The 22,487-nt window shown below is 36.6% G+C and overlaps 1 protein-coding gene across 4 annotated transcripts; it reads left to right on the plus strand.

Annotated features, from left to right (window-relative positions):
• Positions 1-1,100: 1,100 nt before the first annotated feature.
• Positions 1,101-21,006, plus strand: Sf3b5 (splicing factor 3b subunit 5). Of its 4 annotated transcripts, none has more exons than XM_083113459.1 (2): positions 1,101-1,205; positions 20,610-21,006. In XM_083113459.1, the coding sequence occupies exon 2, from the start codon at positions 20,629-20,631 to the stop codon at positions 20,884-20,886; it is 258 nt and encodes an 85-aa protein (XP_082969585.1). In that variant the 5' UTR covers positions 1,101-1,205; positions 20,610-20,628; the 3' UTR covers positions 20,887-21,006. The 4 variants fall into 4 exon arrangements, with proteins under 4 accessions (XP_082969585.1, XP_082969586.1, XP_082969588.1 ...); XM_083113460.1 differs by lacking the exon at positions 1,101-1,205 and adding an exon at positions 1,247-1,361; XM_083113462.1 differs by lacking the exon at positions 1,101-1,205 and adding an exon at positions 2,095-2,119.
• The last annotated feature ends 1,481 nt before the right edge of the window (positions 21,007-22,487 follow it).

Raw genomic sequence — 22,487 nt, forward strand, 5'->3', positions numbered from 1 at the left:
GGCTGGCGGGAAAAGGGACAACCGTACTACAAGTGGACATGTAGATTCGGACGACTTGGACGTGACTTCGACGGCACGCGAGAGCAACGGGAGAGAACGGGACGGAGCGCTTTCCAATCCGGACACGGCCTAGAAATCCAGTTCCGTGTGATAGGGGCTATGCTCTGAGAAGAATTATTTCATGTCTGATAACTTTCCTAGATAGTTGGTAACACTGATTCCCACGGTGTGAGAAGTCTGTATGCAGTGATGTGCCGTAGACTATAAGTTTACGTCTACATGCGTTCTCTACACGTAATCTACGCGTAGATTACATTAGGTTGTAGTTTACATAGACTACGTAGACAATCTAAAGTGCATTAAAATTAATTTTCAAGGCTTTCATGAAAGAAAAGTGACATTTTGAACTATATTGGTTCCTAACAAACTGAAAAGAATCCTATTTACAACAAAATTTCTCTTCTCTTCTCTCATCAACTATGGAAGAAGATAAATAGTATGCAAAAAACAACAACAGATGGCAGTCGTGAGGCAAGAGTGGTATTTTCCTTATAAAACACTAGAATATTTCCTATGTTAGGTATTTTTCCTAGGTGAGAAATTGTTCGAATTTGGAAGAAAGAGTATGAAAAGTTCTCCTCACACATCAGCAACTGATACGCAGTATAATATTCTTTTTATTCCACGGCGCACCTTGCTAAGTTATAACCTTTCGCCATGTTGTTTACATAGCTTACGTCATCTACGTGTATAAAATAGTCTACGTGTAGAATGTAGACTATCGTTGTTTACGCGTAGACGCACATCACTGTCTGTATGTTACGCCCCTGAAGGTGCTTTATTCGGTCTTGTTGAATTCGGACAAGCCTACGGTAAGGGACTGATAGTAACATACCTTTCAATGATCGCCTTTCATGAAAGAAAGCACAAATACAAACTTTCCTGTACTTATGCCATAACCAAAAATTAAAACACATATTAAATAATTCCACGTAAAATATATATAGGGAGAGAGCAATCAGTTAAAAGTGCATTCCCGAGCTCTATAATTTTTATCATAACAGGAAGGAAATAATTTTCTCTTTTTGACGCTTCGTTAGGCGATATGTCCATGATTAAGAATTATCTGAACGTTGTTTACGCACATTAGAAATAGGTTATTTGTTTACGTTGTTTCATGATAATAAATAACGGATACTTTTATAGTAAGTATGGATGGAAATGGTTAATTATTGCATTGCATATAATTTGATTCGACTGCGACATTGTCATTTTGAATAAAAAATTGTGATAAATGGACGAATTTATTGCTGGGAGTATACCAAGAGGCAAAATACACGGGTGCTAAGTGAACGTTTGTAGTACGTATACTGATTTTTCAAATTATTCTTTACATTGGGAAATTGGTAGCAAACCAATAGAATCGTGTAATGTTAAATTACGTAATAACGTAAAAGAACATGTTATGCCTATAATCGTATTGGTAAATTTCTTATATCCGGAAAACTGCTGAAATTTGCTAGTTCATTTAATTTGGATATTCGTACTGGTACTACTTTACTATACCGGAGACACCTATCAATGATTTATTTCGCAATTTTTTACATTGTTAACGTACTATTCTGCATTGCGGAACATTTCTTTAGGTGAAGTAATGAATTTCTAATCATGTATATTTCTTGCATTAACGAGTACTTACTGTTGTTCCTTATTTCCCACAAACCATCCACGGGTAGCCCCAGAAACCATTGACGTTAGCCCAAAAATTCACGATAGCCCCACGAGCCATCATGGGGACGAGGTATGCCTACTAGGTTAGGTTAGGCCTGTTAGGTTAGGTTTCATTAGCACTCCTTTCGTTCAATTTAGTATATACGGACAATATCGGCTTGTAGCAGCAGCAATAGCGCGTCGGAGATAGATTTTCGTAGAAAACCACATGCATTCGCATTAAAATGGATCAAAACTACATTCCCGAACATCAACAACGCTACAGAAAATGATTTGCGTAAGTACTTTTTCCTGTAAATTTGAAGAAATCCGTCTCCGGTATAGTAAAGTGTTACCCTTTTAGAAAACACTTCCCCGAACTTCCACAACTATAAAGAAACTGCATTCGGTAAGTAATTTCTCCTGTAAATTTGAAGAAATTCGGGTGGTAACATTATCGTATGAGGGAAACGGATTCCTTCAAATTTACAGGAGAAAGTACTTACGGAAATCATTTTCTTTAGCGTTGTGGAAGTTCCTGAATATAGTTTTGATCCATTTTAATGTGAATGTGTGTTGTTTTCTGCGAAAATCTCTGTCCGACACGCTGTTTCTGCTCCCACCATTTGCTTTCTGCATGAGAGTGCAATGTTCCGTGTGTTAAGATGATGCAACCCCATAGCCAGTGTTTCAGCCTCGCCGTGTTTTCACTAGAACTACGTGTCGAGTATTTTTTTTTTTTTTTTGAACGCGTTTACAATACCGGACCACTCTCCAATTGCTATGAAATTTCGCCTACTCACTAATTGAGACCTCCTAATCGCGAATCTGCATGTAATAATTGGCGGTCAAGTATGGAAATCGATGAAAAAACGAAATAAACTATGTTTTCTTAACGTAACGTAACCCTACCATAAGAACAGCAGCTCCACGGAACAAGCCATTTTCCCCGAATGGGTGTCACTTATCGCACAACACTGTAGCAACATTGTGTTCTGACGTCACAGGAGAGAGCTTTTTCATGTTAGGCAATACAAGGTAACGCGTCTCTTAGCGAAAATATTAATTTTTCTTTGTATTTATGCTAATGGAACCTAACCTAACAGGCCTAACCTAACCACGTAGGCATTCCTCGTCTGACGTCAATATTCAAGGTTGCAAGATTGTTGTGCGTAAAGGAAGAGCATTAACGAATTGCGAAAGAAAGATGGTTCCGAATTGCTGTGTATGGACAATGAACGTGGTAAATCGCAAGGTTATTTTACAAGTTCTACACGTAAATGCGACGTATTAGCATAATTTCAAATCCGGGCACGAAAGTAGATATTTTCCGGTGAACGAGGTTGCAACACTGGATAAATTGACAAAACACTCTCAGAACGCCCCCTAAACCAGTACGCTATCACGCGAAACAACAAGTAACAGTAAGTACTCGTAAATAGAAGAAATAGACATTATCTTAGAAATGCATTATTTCACCTTAAGAAATGTTCCGCATTCGAAAATAACACGTTAGCAATGTAAAGAAGTCCGAAATATATGATTTGTAGGTGTTTCCCTCATACGATAATAGTACCATTCGGGTAAATATGCTATATCGCCCGGATGGATTTCTTCAAATTTACAGGAGAAAGTACTTACTGAAATGAGTTTCTTTAGCATTCTGGATGTTCTTGGAGGTATTTTCTTTCACGGAAAGTAAAAACTTCGTTGTTTAATGCTGCCGAACAAGAATCAATCACTTTTTACGTAAGAAATTGGCATTGCCTGCCACATTATGCCGTTGTTTCCATTGTGTGCGTGCAGAGGGCGAGAGCGTTGAAAGTCACGTGATCTCTGCAGTGTTTCCAAACGTGCCTTCTTTTTACGAAAATTTCTATTTTTAACTATGTTCGCTGCGCTTTCTTTTTTCGATGAATTTAGGGGTGAAATGAGTGCTAATGGAACCTAACCTAACAGGCCTAACCTAACAGGCCTAACCTAACCTTGTGTGAATGGTTTGTGGGGCTATCCGTGGATGGTTTTTGGGACTAACGTCAATGGTTTGTGGGGCTACCCATGGATGGTTTTTGGGGCTAACGTCAATGGTTTGTGGGGCTACCCGTGGATGGTTTTTTGGGCTAACGTGCATGGTTTGTGGAGGTAAACATGGAAAAAAAATGGAAATAGTACGTAATTTTCCGTCATGAAGGTTTGAAACACTGCTTGCGCACTGAAAATCGACAAAACACAAGCTGGCGCGTCATGACACGCGATGATCCATTACGAGTGCATGCCATATTGTCTATTATAGAAGCGGAACAAGTAAGACAAATAATCAATCGTAATATGAAAAGTTGACAGTATTTTATGGAAAAAAGGCATAACTTCACCTTAAAGAATGTTCCGCAAGGCAAAATAGGTAAGTGTCAGTGGTAAAATTAAGGAAATAAATGAGTGAAAGGTGTCCGGGCATTATCGCATATTTACCAAAATTTGTTTTCCGGATATAAGAAATTTACCATCGCTTCGGCTAGACTCGACTCTACGTCCTTATTGCCTTTTGGTAGTAACCGATGGGAGTTAACAACACTGCAGGCTCGTCTTTGTGTCCGCGTGGTGAATGTGTATGCTTTGCTCGTTTTTGTTCTGCGTGCTGATTGCTTCTTTGCGTTCGCAGTGCGTTGTGCGTTGTGCGTGTGTATAGTTTATGAAAAGAACAGGTTCCAGAAACTTTCCAACGATATATGACACGTATTCCTTAGGAAAAAGACATAAAGTAGAGTCTTACAGCCCCACGAACCATTCACGGGGATGAAGTATGCATACAAGGTTAGGTCTGTTAGGTTAGGTTCCATTAGCACTCATTTCACCCCTAAAAATGTGCTTCATCATCGAAAAATTCCTCAATATGTTCAATTATGCATATCCGGACTTCGGTTTTTCTCGATTTACTCCTCCAGGAAATTTTTCCTCGCTTTTGGATTTACGTTGTTGAATTCCTTATAAAATAAGCTTTCCAACGATATATGACACGTATTCCTTAGGAAAAGGACGTAAACTAGAGTCTTACCATAGCTTCAATTTTCCACATATCGAGTAATTATTGTTCGTTCCTCACACACACAATATGGCGGAGAAATCTTGACTAGCGTTGTCCATGATCAGTGGGTTTGCAGTGTTGCAACCTTCTTCACCGAAAAATACCTAGTTTCGTGTTTCGTGTCATTCTGTATTTTTTTCCGGGTTCGAAAACCCCACGAACCATGCACGGATAACCCCACGAACCATTCACGGATAGCCCCACAAACCAATCATAAATACACAAACCATTCATAAATAGCCCCACGAACCATGCACGCGTAGCCCCACACACCATTCTAATAGCCCCACAAACCATTCATAAATAGCCCCACGAACCATGCACAAGGTTTTGTTAGGTTAGGCAAACATAGTTAAAATTGTCATGTTCTGGCAAAACGATGGCGAGTTTAGAAACACTGACCGTGGGTTACGTCATCGAAGGTAATGGAGACAACAGCTTTTGTGCATCGGAGAGACATTAATGTCGAAAAATACATGATTCACCGGCCAAATAAGTTGAACGTCGAAAAATACATGATTTACCGGCCAAATAAGTTGAACGTCGAAAAATACATGATTTACCGGCCAAATAAGTTGAACGTCGAAAAATACATGATTTACCGGCCAAATAAGTTGAACGTCGAAAAATACATGATTTACCGGCCAAATAAGTTGAACGTCGAAAAATACATGATTTACCGGCCAAATAAGTTGAACGTCGAAAAATACATGATTTACCGGCCAAATAAGTTGAACGTCGAAAAATACATGATTTACCGGCCAAATAAGTTGAACGTCGAAAAATACATGATTTACCGGCCAAATAAGTTGAACGTCGAAAAATACATGATTTACCGGCCAAATAAGTTGAACGTCGAAAAATACATGATTTACCGGCCAAATAAGTTGAACGTCGAAAAATACATGATTTACCGGCCAAATAAGTTGAACGTCGAAAAATACATGATTTACCGGCCAAATAAGTTGAACGTCGAAAAATACATGATTTACCGGCCATATAAGTTGAACGTCGAAAAATACATGATTTACCGGCCAAATAAGTTGAACGTCGAAAAATACATGATTTACCGGCCAAATAAGTTGAACGTCGAAAAATACATGATTTACCGGCCAAATAAGTTGAACGTCGAAAAATACATGATTTACCGGCCATATAAGTTGAACGTCGAAAAATACATGATTTACCGGCCAAATAAGTTGAACGTCGAAAAATACATGATTTACCGGCCAAATAAGTTGAACGTCGAAAAATACATGATTTACCGGCCAAATAAGTTGAACGTCGAAAAATACATGATTTACCGGCCAAATAAGTTGAACGTCGAAAAATACATGATTTACCGGCCAAATAAGTTGAACGTCGAAAAATACATGATTTACCGGCCATATAAGTTGAACGTCGAAAAATACATGATTTACCGGCCAAATAAGTTGAACGTCGAAAAATACATGATTTACCGGCCAAATAAGTTGAACGTCGAAAAATACATGATTTACCGGCCAAATAAGTTGAACGAAAGGAGAAAACACTTCCACCAGCTTTCAAGAGTCTACAGAAACTCAGTTCCGTTTGTAGTTTCTCCTGTAAATTTGAATAAATGTGTTTTGCCTATACCATACTGTTACCAAAAAAATTAAAAAGGGTTTACGACATAAACAGCCAAAATTACGTACTATTACGATTTCTTTTTACACGTTTTCCATGATTCTTGCATGATTACTTCCACGAACCATGTATGATAAGGTTAGGTTATCGCCTCTGCTTGTTGGAAATATTTCTCAGGAAAGAAAAAGGAATTCCGGGCCAGAAAGCTTAAACGATCAAAGAAAACACCTTCACGAGCGATTAAATTAAGTAGTTTCTTCTGTAAAAATGAAGATATCCGTTTGGACGATACTACATATTTACCATAGATTCTCCTTCATGTGGTTACATGGATTCTCTACATTTCTACATTATTATATCTGAATATGTATGAGAGTGCTCACATACTGCAGTTTTTTTATGTGCAGCAATTTTTCCATCCCAGTAATTTTTTTTTGCATACGTTTGACAAATAAACTATGTTTTTTGTCTACAGTATTGAAACCTGTAATGGGACATTTTCATAAACCCTGATGCTTACATCTTTTTGTTAAAAAAGTTTTGGCTTTTGTATTTCTGAAGTTTTCCCCCCTATTCTGAATGTGTAGAGGTGGGTGCATAAGTACTAGGAAATTGTCCATTGAATTCAAGACTAATTAAAACAAAGCACCAACATCAACCTCTGTGATACTATCAGTACAAACCAATTCCTTAAAAATATAGGATCTGAGAGAAAATTTCATCAAAATAAGATCTTAGTTCCGAACTAATGGCACACAAGCATTTTGTACATTGTTCGATTTCTATTTGTGTCTGTTAAGGCATATTTCAGAGGCATAGTAATTACTTACTGCACGTTTTCTGGAGAAAACTTGTACTCCTCTATGATTCTTTGTTTGTGAGCAGCCATCTTGAATACGGACTGCTGCTACAAGCTCCTTCATGTGTGTGGGGTGCAAAGGGGTATTGCATCCTGAAATGCTTCCATGGATAGATTAGGGAGATCAGGTTTGCACTCTCACCATTAATGAAACACCTCTAAATACTTTCATTGTTAGATTAGATGGGTCAGGTTTGGGCTAGACTGCACAATCGACCCTTGTGTTTTACCATTTGAAAGTAAAAAAAATATTGTGCGGTAATAGTACGTATTTAACACTTCGAATTGCCACTGTGCATTTCTCAATTTGAAGTTACATTTCTATGAAATAATAAGGTATGACTTACGATGACCGACCCCTCTCCGATTTTCTTCATATTTGACATACTTACTAATTGAGGCCTGCTAATGACGAATCTGAAGTTAAAATTTGTCTGAAACGTCTAGAAATTGCAAAATAATTGCGAACCATTGATGCTAGCCCCACGTACCATTGACGTGTGGTTAGGTTAGTTTCGGTTAGGTTAGGCAAACGTAGTTAAAATTTGGTGTCGTGGTAGTATCAAGATCTAGAAATTGCAAAATAATTGCGAACCATTGACACTAGCCCCATGAACCATTGACGTGTGGTTAGGTTAGGCAAACATAGTTAAAATTTGGTGTCGTGGTAGTATCAGGAATATATATATATTTCGCGAATATCGACGGTTCCCATTCCGAAAACTAACGACTTATTTTAGCTTATTTTGCAATTTCTAGACATTTCCGACAACTTTTAACTTCAGATTCGTGATTAGGAGGCCTCAATTAGTGAGTATGTCAAATTTGAAGAAAATCTGAGTGGGGTCCGGTCATCTTAAGTCGTTCCAATAATAAAATAAATACTACTACATTACCTGCCATAGCTGGTTTCCTTGAACCTAATCCATGTTGTAAACACACAGTCTTGCCAGGTCGAACTTTGGTTTTCAACAGGAATATAAATGCGAATTTCCACTAGGATTCAACATTTTTTATGTTTTCATTCATAGAGACTCTATAGAAAAAGGCAGGTAGCCGGAGCGTAGAGGAGGCGGGGCTGCGGTAGGGGCCGGTAGGGGGCGGTAGTCAATTACCCCAGGGGCGGAGCCTGGAATCGGGGGGCAATTAATACTACTTTTTTTTCCACTTCCAATTGTTTCCTCACCTTAAATTTTACATTTCTGGAATCCTTGATTCACACCCTTCCCAACGATGTATCAAACATATTTCTATTAAGAAGGGTCGATTTGACATTCTTACCCAGGTTTGTAGCTGTTAACATTAAAATAAAGTCCTTAAATCAGGGGTTCCCCAATTTTTTTTGTTTCATGGCACCTTTAGTGTTTCAAGATTTTTCCATGGTGCCCAAGTCAGAATGTAGCACTAACAATCTAACACTTGCAACTCTCAATTAGTGTGGTTTGGTTGCTTGCCTTAAGTTAAAAAATAAACACATATTTCAAATTCAGAGACATTTTACTTGTAAAAAGTACTAAATAAACACACATTTGGAACAATTCTGAACCTATACGGGATGGTCCGATTCTAAAACCATGCATAGACTAACAAGTAAGTGTTATTTCAGTGAATATATTGGAACATTTTGTGGTGCCTGTGTAAGCCAGCCACAGCACTCACTTTGGGAACCACTGCTTTAAATGCTTCAAACACCTGATCAAGTGATATCTGGTTTCAACCTCGATCCTCACGTGAAAATACATCCTAACGCCATGTCTGAGATGACCCAAGAATGACTGCTCGCTGAGAGTAACAGATGCTCAGTTAAGCTCCTTTTCAAATAACAATTTCTGTGGTAAATAATACTTAGTGAAACTTTTGACTTTGCTAATTTGTTTCTTCAAGCTTTGAAAACTTATTTTCACAATCGTTTCCTGTTTTCAATACTCCTATAAAACTTGTGAACATCATTACTGAAAATAGTGATGATTAGGGCTAGGATTTTTATGACCTAAAATTCACCAAAATATGCTCTTATGACCTACAATTTTAAAAAAATATGCACTATAATTTGAAAAATATGACCTTATAACTGGACTGTTTCAAACATCATAATATTTTTGCACATGCTGGATAATTTGTCACCAAAATACATTTCTGAAGCTGTGACACACTATTGGAGTAATAGTACAAGTAGGGCCAGAATAAATTAGTGTGTCCAACTTTGCATCTAAAACAAAAATTAAAATAATTAAAAAAGAAAAGATATTGTAAGGCAAATTGAAATACATGATAAGCCCATATGTTGACTTTGGGGGTTATGCTTTTTGCCACTTGACACAGAGTTGGGAGGAGAAGCCAAAATGAACTCTTTGATGGAAAAATTGAGATATTTACTTAAAGCATTGGACATTTGCATCTTTTCATGTGGACATTGCAAGTGGGTCCCGGGTTTGATACCTGGTGGAGGCACAGTAGTTCGGATCCCACTTTAAACTGTAGGTCCAGTCCTCATTAGCCTTACTGTGCATAAAGTGGACTTCAAACACCAACTGAATCAATCAATATCTTTGCAGGCCAGTGTTTTGTACACCTATTCAAATTTCATCAAGGCCCAGTTATTTGTCATTTTGGCTCTAAATTTACTCCAACAGAAAAGTTTTGATACGCTATGTTGATGTCTAGTGAAATACCTCTGTAGATTCCTGAGATTATGTGGTTGTCTTCCTAATCTTGTCATTGAAGTTCCTGGGTTCAAGACATACATAGTCAGACATATTTGAAGTGCGGGATGTTGTTCACACTTACACTATCAAATTCACCTACATATTTGGGGCTTTGTAATCAAGGAGTTCCGAGTTCGATACCTGGTGGAGGCACGTAGTTGTTCGGATCCCACCTTAAACTGTAGGTCGTTGTAAGCCCGGTAGTAATTGTGACTGGTGTGTTGTGGAGTCTGGAATAGGCTAGTGATTTACTAATTTACAGCATGTTTCATCTGTTTTATACATTGACTCCAAAGTATTCAGAAACTTTATTTTGCCTGGAATGTCTAAAATATGTGCACTTTATGTTATTTCCCTAGAATTGAAATAAGACTTCGCACATTACATTGCATCCATATAGTAGGTACTCCTGCTGAGTTTGGCCAACTTCCAAGGGAAAAAAGTTTTTACGTAAAAATCCACTCCCTAGTGATGATCCATCTCCAAAAGTGAGTGATCAATCTTCACCGTGGTTTTCTGCTGAATGAAAGTGAAACCCAACACATGTTCTTTAGTCTTGGAGACTAGATAATGGCTTGGCTATGTGCAATTTTTAGGTATTATCATTGATAACCTGGGAAGGGATTTTAAGGTGCAAAATTATGGTCTGGAAAGGAAAAAAAGATTCTGAATACTTTTTCAAAAAGGTGCTGATAAAATGCCTTGATTCAATGCTCTCTTCTTCCGCGCCTTCTGTATATAATGCGTGGTTCTGCCAAATAGGTTTTGTTGAAGTTCGTGTTTTCTCTTGCAAGTTTTGCTACATTATCTTTGGAACTATTGTGGCTGCAATGATTATATTACACCATTTCATAGCTCTCGTTCTGCCCTACAAAATGAGACTATAGGATTTTATGTAGCTGCTCAAGAAGAATGAAAGTCATTTATTTTTTTAACAAAACATAAAAGAAAATGGAGGGAAAAGGTGCTGAAGAATCAAAGAAGGGGTAAAAAGGGGATAAATGTGCTAATCTCACGAAAAGGTGCAACAAAGTGTGTTCAATTTACTTGATTTCATGTCCTAAAATACACATCTCACAGCCATTCCGGGTTACGGATGGGACATACAGTGTTGATTTTCCCAAATAATATCTAACTGTCTTTGTTAGTGTAAAGTTTAATAAACAAATGAATTACGTGTAAAATTAAAAGATTTAGTTTTTTCAACTCCACATAAATTTTTAGTATTTTTTACTATGGTTTTGAAATAAAAATAATTGAAGTTGCGTTACGGATGGGACATGATTTGGACCCCTTTATTTTGCCTACAATTGCACTTTAACATTCCTGTGAATTACAAAGGAATTAATGATTGATTTTGTTAATAATGCTAAGGCACAACATTTAACATACTATAATAGATATTGTAATATTGTAAGTGTTCTGATTAATTTAGGAAAAACTTTGTATAAATGCTGTACCTGTTACGGACGGGACAAAAATGCATCAGGTCAAAAATGATGGAAGTCAGCATAATACAAACTTGTTTTTTTACTTGTTAACGTAAACACAACTTTATCAGATGTTAACAATCTATAATAAACTATTTACCACTATTTTTTGTCTCTTTGTCATTTTTACTTTTGATAAATACCATAACTTAAATGTTCTCTGAAAACTTGAAATAAATTCTGTCGCCTGCTTGAACAGCTTGGGGTTCTTCAAGTAGACCAACCACTTCACAGAATTTGATGATATATGACTTGGTTTCAATGTAATATAGTAGTTCTCTTTTTTTGTCATTTGTGACTTTGGCCAAATAGAACACTTCGAATTCATCGTTTTCTTCAACTTCTCCTTGAGTCACAACAATGTACTTGTCACTTAGTTTTTTTTTTTCTTCCTTGTGCCACATGTTTGATTAACAGGTACTGTCCTTTGTGAACATCTTCTTTGGATTTCACCTTTGTTATGGGTTCATCTAGTTCAGACTCGTCGTCGCTGTAGACATCTCTGTAGGCTAGATGTACCGGACCGGTACTCTTTGATGTGATTGGATCTTCATCAATGTCAGATTCATCTGACTCTTCATCAAGACAAACATGATGTTGATGAAGTTCTGATATGTGAGTCCTGCCACAAACAATTTTGCCTTTATAAAGGGTGGAAGCCCAGAAATAATGACAAGATTGTATCTGTGGAATTGATAAGTTTCCATCTGTTTTCTAAGAACGATCTGTGTTTTTCGATCTCAGTTTTGTGTACAAACATAGTATGAAAACCCTTCACAACATCTTTACAAACATGGAAAAAGTCCTCTGCTGTAGCTACATGAGCTTGTCTGGTCTTGACTTGCTCCCAAACCATTCTTTTTACTGTGCCTCCCACACCATCTACAGCTCCTTTGCCATGGGAAGTGGCAGAGAAGCACCATTCTCCATCAACACCAGTCGTTTTTTAGGTAATACAATTTGTCATGGTGAATTTATTTTTAAACTGGCTCGAAGGCCCATCTGAAAACACTGTAACATCTTCAATGTTGTAGTTTGCCCTTAGGTCATTGATTATAGTTTTTAAGAAAACCCAAATGCAGTATTTATTGTGGCTAAGATCATCACTCACCAGTGCAAAACATTTTTTCTCTCCGTTATTTAACCATGCAACGCATGTAAATATAGTTACCAAAGTGTTGCTCCAATGGACTCGTTGAATTTCATCTTGTGATACACAAGTATAGTTTTCAGCAAAATCTATTTGTATTAGTACTTCTTTGTCCAATAAACTTTTTTTTTGTCCTCAAAATGTTTGCTTTGAACTTTTTCACAAAGCATTGAGTTCTAAATTTAGGCAGCTTCTCAACCAAATCTTCGATAGCATTTTCTATTGATCCTGTAACAGAACTGAGAACAGGGCACCCATTATTGTTATCTACCCATTGATTCCAAGTAAGTTCTGTTGTCAGCTCAAAATTTGCTGGCAAAATACTCAGCAAAGTATTTTCATGACATGTTGGACAGAATCCAGTCATACATAGTTCATTCTCTTCGTTACATACTAATTTAGAAATCAAATCACCTCCTGTTTGGGGGAAACTTTCAACTTTTTTTTTTGCCAGAACCTCAAAAATAAAATTGAAATTGGCGTGCTATTCACATACACATACATTATGGGGCATTTCTGATGACGACAAAACGTACTTTGGCCTAAGCTCATCAAATTTACTTTTTGTAACATTCAAATCAGGGTGTTCTTTAACAAAACAGGCATACGCTTCTTTCACCGTCGTGACCATATGTCTTTTTTGGATTTTAACCCGATCACCAGATTGAGCTCTTATTGTTTTAACATCACACTTTCCAGGAGCTTGGCGACTAATATATGGTTGAAATAGGCAGTCACAATCTCTGTAATGTTTCTCTCATGTTCTAGCTCACGAGGGGTAGGCCTATCTATTTTTCCGATGAACATTAAGAAGGTAACATTTCATATATTTTTTTTACAATAATAGCTAACTTAATACAGGAAAGAAGATTATTTGATTTGATAGGCCTATGTTGTAAATAATCAAGAAAAAATATATATTATAATTAGTTTATAGCCTAAGCCTAATCACCTTTTGATAATATTATGAACGGGACAAAATTTAAAACATAATAAAAATATGAAAGTGAATATTATTATTATTGAAAATTTGAGGTTACAGTAAAAAGAGAATCTGTCTTTTCCCTTCAAAAGTCAGCCTTTTCCTTATTCACAGATTATACCTGTAAACAATAAATTTAAACTTATGTTGTTTTTTTAGTCATACTGGATATGGTCAATGAGTTACATAGAAAAGGGTATATAAAAATCTAAGCAAAAAAAAAAATGTTATAGTTTTGCAGTTTACTATTAATTTGGACTATAACCTTTGGAAATATAATGTTATGAAGCTATTATTTAAATTTTAAAAGTTTTTGATTTTTTATTCTTCTGCCCCGGAATGGCTGATCTGTATGAACGCAGCTATATTTTTGGAAAGGTGCTGCACAGTGGCGCAGGAAACCCCCCCCCCCCTCACACACAGATATATATGTAGCGTGGAAAATTCAATTTTAGAACAGCAGCCGTGAATTTCTGTTCTTTTTTGTTTTTTAATCGAATGCTTTGATAAATATTTTTTTTCTTTATTTTTTAGAATCTACCAGTGGCATAGCGTTATAGTACGCCCGGCGTTCTCCGATTTAAAATTTCAAAAATGCGTAAATGCTGTAAATATAAAGTAAATCTTGACTAATTTCATATATGTCTGACCTTCATGGCATTATAATAGCTATTTTTCGTGATCCTCTTGCAACGCTCCACTAACAACACTCGTTCTAGCATTTTTTTCAATGCCTTTCCTGGCAGGACGCCGAGCAGGTTCGGCGTGAAGGACCCTATATTCCTTGCTGCCTTTCTGGAGGGAAAGCTTGGATCTCTACAGCATGCGCCCAAATGCTCTCTTGTACGCCAGCGTATGGAGCAGAGGGCTACGTGATTGGTTCACGTGACCCTTCATGCCTTCTGAAGTAGACGACAGCGGTAGAATTTCTACCCGGTTCTTTGCGCTCGTGCCACTCGTGCTGTGTGTTGCTACAATACGCAATATTGACTGACGTAACTTTACCAAACTGAAATATAGCATTTCTTAATGGCCACTCCATTGTATAATTTATCGCACGAATAGCGATGTGCATTAAAATCTAAAAGATCAACACAGTTTTTGTCAAATAAGTTGGTGAAGTCCTTGTGTTAGAAGTTCAGCCTGTGGCTGCTCTACCACTTAACCTGCAAAACTATTATTTTTATTATTTTTTTTTCGTTATTATGTAACTGCTTAATATTGTGTCAATGGAAATGTTTAGCATTCATTTGAAAACTCTTAACATCGAATGGTCTCTGGACAAAATTGTTTTAAAATGTTTATCAGCATTCTCAAGACGTAATAGACAGTGGTCTGAATTACTAATCAGCACTGTTACTTTAGTAGAGTGTACGATAGTTGGAGCATCCGCCCACCTCCGTGTCAGAGTGTTTTGCACAGCGTGCCAAGACGACAGAGGCCCCTGATTCGAATACCGGCGTGAGCATGGGTGTTCTTTGTCAGTGTCCCTTCATCGATATCATTACTCATATTCATTTTCGCGATTAACCAAAAATTGTAGAAAAGCGAAGTAAAATAAACCAAATCAATCAGTAGTTGGATCATCCACAACAATAACGTCTACTGTTGTGCAGAGGCGCTTGTGATTCAGGTAAGTTTTATAATGATTTGCATCATGCCGAAAGGTATAAAACATCAGAGTTCAAAACATTTGTTGCATAGTTAGGAATCTCATTTTCTAGCTAAAACATGCATGGATGATGTTTTATTGAAAACCAAGCTGACTTCAGGCAAATAAACAATCAATACGTGTGGCGACTAATACCATAAGTAAATTATTAAGCAAAAAAGGGCCGACCCTTCCTTCGGACTTGGCGTTCCCACCTGAAATGCCTATTCTACGCCACTGGAATCTACAGCTGTTTTTAACAACAGCTTTGAAAAACAAAAAACAATTTCGAAACATATAAAGCTTAGACCTCGTTCTTGGTTCATTTGTAATTTAATGGAATGGAAAATCAGAAGTTTGTGATATGAAAGTCGAGAACAAGTACATCTATTCATTTTAATGCAGAGTGCGATTTGAAGGGGATGGGAGAAATTTCCCCACCCTCTGTCTTGAGCCATCTCAACATCTGCTTTTCCATGACAAATCCCAATGAGGGACTCACTGGATATGTAAACAGTATTATGAAATATAACATACTTATAGAGTTCCAGTTCATTTCATTTAGTCCCATAAAAATATCGTAAGCAATTTGTGGCGAATGTGTACCATACCATATCTAGTCTCTTTTAGATATATTCGTTATTTTCTCAGACTTCCAGAGCATGTTCCACAAAGTAATTATCTATCGAAAACTAAAAACTGTGCCTTGTTGGGCATCTTTCCTTTAATTCTCTTCGAGCACTTGTTGAGAGCTGTTGTGTTTGTTGTATCACCTTAAAAACTGAGTCGTGATTGTTCCCAATCGACTTGTGTAAAGTCCAAGTTTAAAAGACTGGTAAAACATTTGACATAGGAGTTATTTATAATGGAATGACCTGTACTCGATGCTCCATGTCCGCAAGTATATGTCATTGAATTATTTTTCTTCGCTTTAATGCCAACTTTGGCTCATCGCAAAGAGAGGATGAATGTTAATAAAAGAAAATCCAAAGGACTCAGTGTATAAGCAGCCCGTTCTGCTTTAATTGCTGTTACTTGTCAAGTGGCTGGGTAAACACCTCTAACACATTGCCACCTCACTCAAAGACCTTATGTATACAATCGAAATTATACCAATATCTACAGCTCAATGTGAAAGCGGATTCAATGCTATAAATCTATCCTTAACTGATCAGATAAATTATTTAGAACTTGGTTTTCCTTTCAATTAATGAACCTCCAGTGCATTGCTTTGATGCAGAAGAAATCACAACAAAATGGATCAAGTCTAAGCACCACAGTTTCCTTGACAAAGCTACTGGCAAAGCATCAAACCTACAGGAACATCTTGTGTAGTCACCTGATTTATATAATTTTCTTATAGTTTCATTTTATTAAATAACTTGACTCATCTCGTTCTTAGTTGAAATGAATACAATGATATTTCCTAGGCAACTTGTGATTTTATCAGAGGGAGGAATAGACTTAGTGTGTTTCCTATCTCAATAAGATTATAGATGTTTGACAGTAGTTCACCAGACACACAGGTTTCCATATTCTCTGCTTGTCTCCTGTATGAAGATGTCCTTCTCGTTCTTGTTTGTGCTTTATGCTCAGATAGGGTAATCGGGACTGGATCTACAGTTCAAATAGAAATAGAAGTATCTTAGAAATAATTTAATTGATAAAATTATGTGGAATTTTGAACGCATTTATGTATGGTTGCAAAAATTCCCACAATTTCGTTTCTGACAATTGTGAAAATATTTACTTTAGGAAAACCCTATTTGAAAGATCGAAAGGAAAGAAGGCCATCCTATATTATTCTGAATCAGAATATATCTTATTAATCAATCGACTACCTCTTAAGAAAACTGTACCCCCCTGCCCTACACAAGCAGAGAGTTAGCCTGCAGCGTGATTTCCTGAAACTAAACTTTATTTTATTCCATCGTTTCACACTCTTTTAAAACAATTTCCATCCCTTTAAAAATGTTTCCAAGAGCACAAATGAAGCGAACTAGTACCACAATGTAGTATAATAAGTTTAAAGTGGTTTAAACTTTATTGCAAATGAAGATAATGATTGTAAACAACATAATATTTTTGTGTTGAGCTGTTAGAATGTAGGTTATTTTGACAGCAGCACCTTGCACCTCTGTCAAATTATTGTAAGGTGGGTACCGGGGGTACAACTTGATTTACGAATTTAAGGGGGTACTGTACCTCCCTAAAAAAATTAGGGGTATAATGTACCCCTGTACTCCCCCGTTCCTGCGCCATTGGTGCTGCACCTTAAAATCCGTTCCCTACTGATAACAAACTATCATGGGAGTCGCACATTAAATACATAAGTTCCAAGCTCTACAGGGTTATATATTTGTTAAGGAATTTAGAAAGTCATGTACACCTGAATATTATGTAAGATAAATTTACATAATTATTATTTTGTGTGGAATTTTACTTTGGCGGAACTGCAGTTATATACAGTAAATTTTAATACTGCAGAAAAAAGCTGTGAGAATAATAACCAACTGACACAAATTAGTTCATTGTAAGTCACTGTTCATTAATTTAAAATTTATGACTGTGATAAATCTATATATTTATATTGTGCTGTTGTGTATAAAGAAAAATTTGTCTCAACTGCAAAGTAGACAAGATATACATTTGTATGCTACTAGCAACAGCAGGCATATTAATATAATGTATCACAGGCTCTCATATTCTTTGAACAGTTATGAAGCTCTAGGATTAAGACTATTGAATAAGCTACCTCTAGATGTGACAAATATGCCTGTGAATATATTTAAACGTATGCTGTATGACTGGTGAGTTGCCACACCATTTTACTCAATTCACACATTTTTTGAAAGTAAAAATATTGCATTTTAGTGCAACTTAAAAGGAACATAAAAAGAGGTTATAATTTTATGTAATTTAACATGCATTGAAATGTATTTTGTTTATGTTTTCTATTGCTATACAAGCCTAACACCAATTGTATATTATTATTATTATGAGAAAAGATAATTAATTTACCACTCACAGATCACATACAAGATATTCAGATATTGTGACAGTTGTACACTCACCTCACTTAGTACTCCAGCAGTTTGTTTCCTTGTACAGTGCATTTGCAAAATATACAATTTAGCCTACATGATTGGTCTGTGACAAAGCCATAATTTCCGTACATTTCTGTAATCTATTTTTCATTCTAATTAAATGTATATGAGAAAGCTTCTATCTGCATGTACAAAAGGTGAAAAATAAACGATTCAATATGCACTGTATAAAACACAGTGTAATACTAAAATCGTTGACCCTGTACAAGGACAAAATCCACTTTGAATTCACAGTATTGGTAGGCTTTCAGGTGCACATTTTTTAAATGTACAGTGATGTCCAAAAAGAAAAGAGGAAAAATCATAGAAGGGAAACTACTTATTGTAGAGATTTTATTTAAATTTTTCGAAGATCTATCAGGCTCTTGTGGACAGTGAAATATTTAAATATTTTTATCCTGCTCTACAAGCATTGCTGGAGAGAGAAAAAATATATATTTCTGGATATATTCATTCTGCAAGTCAGTAGTATGTTCGAAGGAGATCCAATTGTGTTTGTATGAAAGCAGGATTTTAGAATTTTACTTCATCTGAAAGTACTTTAGTACTGTTCTACTTTGAATATATCAAACATCAATCCTCTGTGACAAACGGTTCTAATACAATGATATTTTTGTATACATCCTCATATTTAAGAAGCCAACACTTCTAAATTCAAATCAATTTATTAGAAGTACCAGTTTATATCATCATCTGCAATTTCGGCAGACAGAACTCTTGCAGCATTCGCGAATATGGTTCACAGGGTGGGGCAGCATTCATAGTACATTTTGAAAAGCACACCATAAGCGAACAACTGCTTGTACATGTTTTATTGCTATTCATATACAAGACACAGGAGTGCCATTTAGTACGTAAGGTATTGAAGTCTGTTTGCACCATTCAGTGCTTGAAGATGACCCTGTACAGATGCAGACATTCATCCACGTGGCATTGAAAGCTGTCCATCAAATGTTCTAGCATATCTCGAGGGATCTCGGGGACAGCAGCTCTGATGCAGTCCTTCAATTCACCCAAGGTGGCACACCGCATTGCAAAGACTTGGTGTTTCAGGTACTCCCACAAGGAAAAATTGGTACTTGAGAGATCAGGGGAACGAGGAGGCCAAGAGATGTCACCAAAGCGAGAATTTAACCTTTGACAAAAGTTCAGTCGCAAAAACGCCATGCATATTTGGGCTATGTGTGCAGTTGCACCATCTTGTTGGAACCATATGTTCTCAATATCCACGTCCATCATCCGTAATTGCGGCAGAAAGAACTCTTGGAGCATTTGTAGATACTGTTCACTAGTGACAGTCACAACCACACCTGCGTCGTCTTAAAAAAAAATACAGCCCAATAATGCCAAATTACGCTACACCACACCATACAGTGACATGGGCACTGTGCAACGGCTTCATATGGAGTAGCTGCGGTTTGACATCACTCCATTAATGCAGATTTTGTTTATGAACAGCATCACATAACTCAAAATGTGCCTCATCTGTGGACTTTCCTGCACTATTTGGACTTTATACGGGTGAAACTGGAGATCCCGATGCAAAATCAGTCTGAAGGAATGCCAGGAAATACCCAACACTTCAGAATGTTGCCGTGCAGATCATTTTGGGCTTCGAAGAACTGCTGAACAATGTTTTCAATCACATCCAGGCCTCCAATTACAGGTAGAGGCTGTTGCTTGAAGGGAACTGATCAACCTGGTAATGGTAATTTGGCACTTTCCCATGCCGTCCACAGTTGAAATGTCGCCTGAATATTTGCTGCGTAGCAACAATAGATACATTATTTTTGAAAAACGTTTCAACAACAAAAGCACACTGCTCAGCACTCCACCCGTCCGTGACAAACAACCAAACACAACCACACACAATGGCACCTCCTACACTACTGCACGCTGCCGCCTTGGTGCGCATAGATTGCATTACGTCATTGCACTACGCAAGTCAAAATGTACCATGAATGCTGCCCCACCCTGTACAATACAATACAGGCACTGGTCCAAAATAAGACCATCTGCCATTTAAAGGTGTATGAAATGAGTGAACATGTTTCATAATTCTCATATCTGAACACTTAAATAACCCCAGTTGTTGTTCTTCACATTACAACTCAGACTGAGGATAAATATTAAGAAATGTCACTAGTACTACTGATAATCAGATGGGCAACAAATAATGTGTTTATAATAAAGGAACGTGTGATGCTAATCATATAATTAAATTCTTTACTTTTTTGTTACATTCTTATATTTTTTTTCTTACAGATATAGTTGATTAATAAGGATGGGAGATCGTTATAATATTCACAGTCAGTTGGAGCATTTGCAGTCGAAATACATCGGCACTGGTCATGCAGATACTACAAAGTTTGAGTGGCTTGTGAATCAGCATAGAGACACGTATGCATCATACATGGGACATTGTGATTTGCTGAACTTTTTTGCTATAACAGAGAACGAGGCTAAAGCACGTGTGAGATTCAATCTGATGGAGAAAATGTTGCAGCCATGTGGACCACCACCAGAGAAACCAGAGGATTGATTATCACGTTGCAGCGTAAGAATATTTTGTGTTTGTCGTATGTACCACGTAATGAATATGTATTTAGTCATTGCCACTAAAATTTGGTCTCTTGCTGAATAAATTTGTGTATTCCATTTATATTTATGAGCTTGATTTTTGTGTTGAATGCATTGAGTAATCGGGAACTGAATAAGCAAATACCATGAAGCATGATGGTATTCACAGTTTATATTTCACCATGACACACAGAGATGTACTAGTGCGTTAGCTTAACAGAAAATATAGCAGCATTTACTTATTCTTGACTTTGCATTTCGGGCATCTCATTCTACCTCTTACCAACTTAGCTACCTGATCAGTTGTGACACTTCACATCAGGGTGTTTCAAAATTTTAGTGTTTTCAAAAAAGAAACAAATCAAACAGGTTTTTTTTTTGGGATATGACGAAGCTGAAAATTTACCTATGCCGATGTACTCACCGATAATTTTTGGAACCGATACTGATACCGATATTTAACCAATTCCGATACATAAGATTATTAAACAGAAATGGGATGTTATTTTCAGCATGACAGAAATAAATTTGCTATGTACATTTCTATTGCATATCATATGTATATACATACATATTCTCAAGAGATGCGAATTTACATTTGCATCTACAAACTGTTATGTGAACCTTTAAGAAGAACATGGATTCTCAAGAGATTAAACATTAGTACACAAGCAGTTCTTTGAAATGCAAAATGAATTCCTGTTCTGCCAGATTCAACTTCAGAAACACGAGTTTTGGAAGCACTTCAGGAAGTAACCTACTTCTTCTCTTATCGCAAATCTGTTCAGCAACACTGAACACTCAATCACTGAATACTGATGCAGCAGGTATGCCCAAGTATTTTCTCAGAACTTGCTTCAGGTTTGAATTCTCATTTTTGAATTTCCAATACAACAGCAGATCCTGGTTCAGCAATGTACTGTTTTATTTCCGATTTATAGTTAGGTTGATCCTCTGAATGAGTTTGCAATAATTTTATTACAAAAACTCTACAATAATGTCGAATCATAACCAAATTTTCAATAAATCTTACAAAACTAGAATATAAAATTTATTAGAAGGTAAAAACTAGTATAATCTGTACCGGTTTAAATATCGGATTTTTTCCGATTCCGATACCGATATGTCAATTTCGGCCGATTTTCATACATCTGTAATCGGCTTCGGCACATTCCTAGTTTTTTTTTGTTTGAAATATGTTTTAAACAAAGTTTAGAAAATAAACATGTTTTAAGAAATAAAACGTTTAAAACATAATGCCAAAAATACTTTTTTTCTAAGAATAATGTTTAATAAGGAAGTCATTAATCATCCAAGGAAGGACAGTTTTCCTAGTTAAAAACACCTGACTAACTTCTTAAAATACCTACTTATGTTAGCTTTAAATCTCCATATGTAGGCTGTTCGAGAAGGTTCAACTAATCCCCAGCTGCCAGGCCCCACTCTATTCATGTGGTAGGTACTCTGTTTTGCAAAATACAAGATTGAATCGTGAACGTAACAAAAAATTGACATTAGCAACTATGTACAGTATGTTAAGTGCAGAACAACACTGTTTCATCC

This window comes from Lepisma saccharinum, chromosome 27 (genome assembly GCF_977018435.1).
Source record: "Lepisma saccharinum chromosome 27, izLepSacc3.1, whole genome shotgun sequence".
NCBI lineage: Eukaryota > Metazoa > Arthropoda > Insecta > Zygentoma > Lepismatidae > Lepisma > Lepisma saccharinum.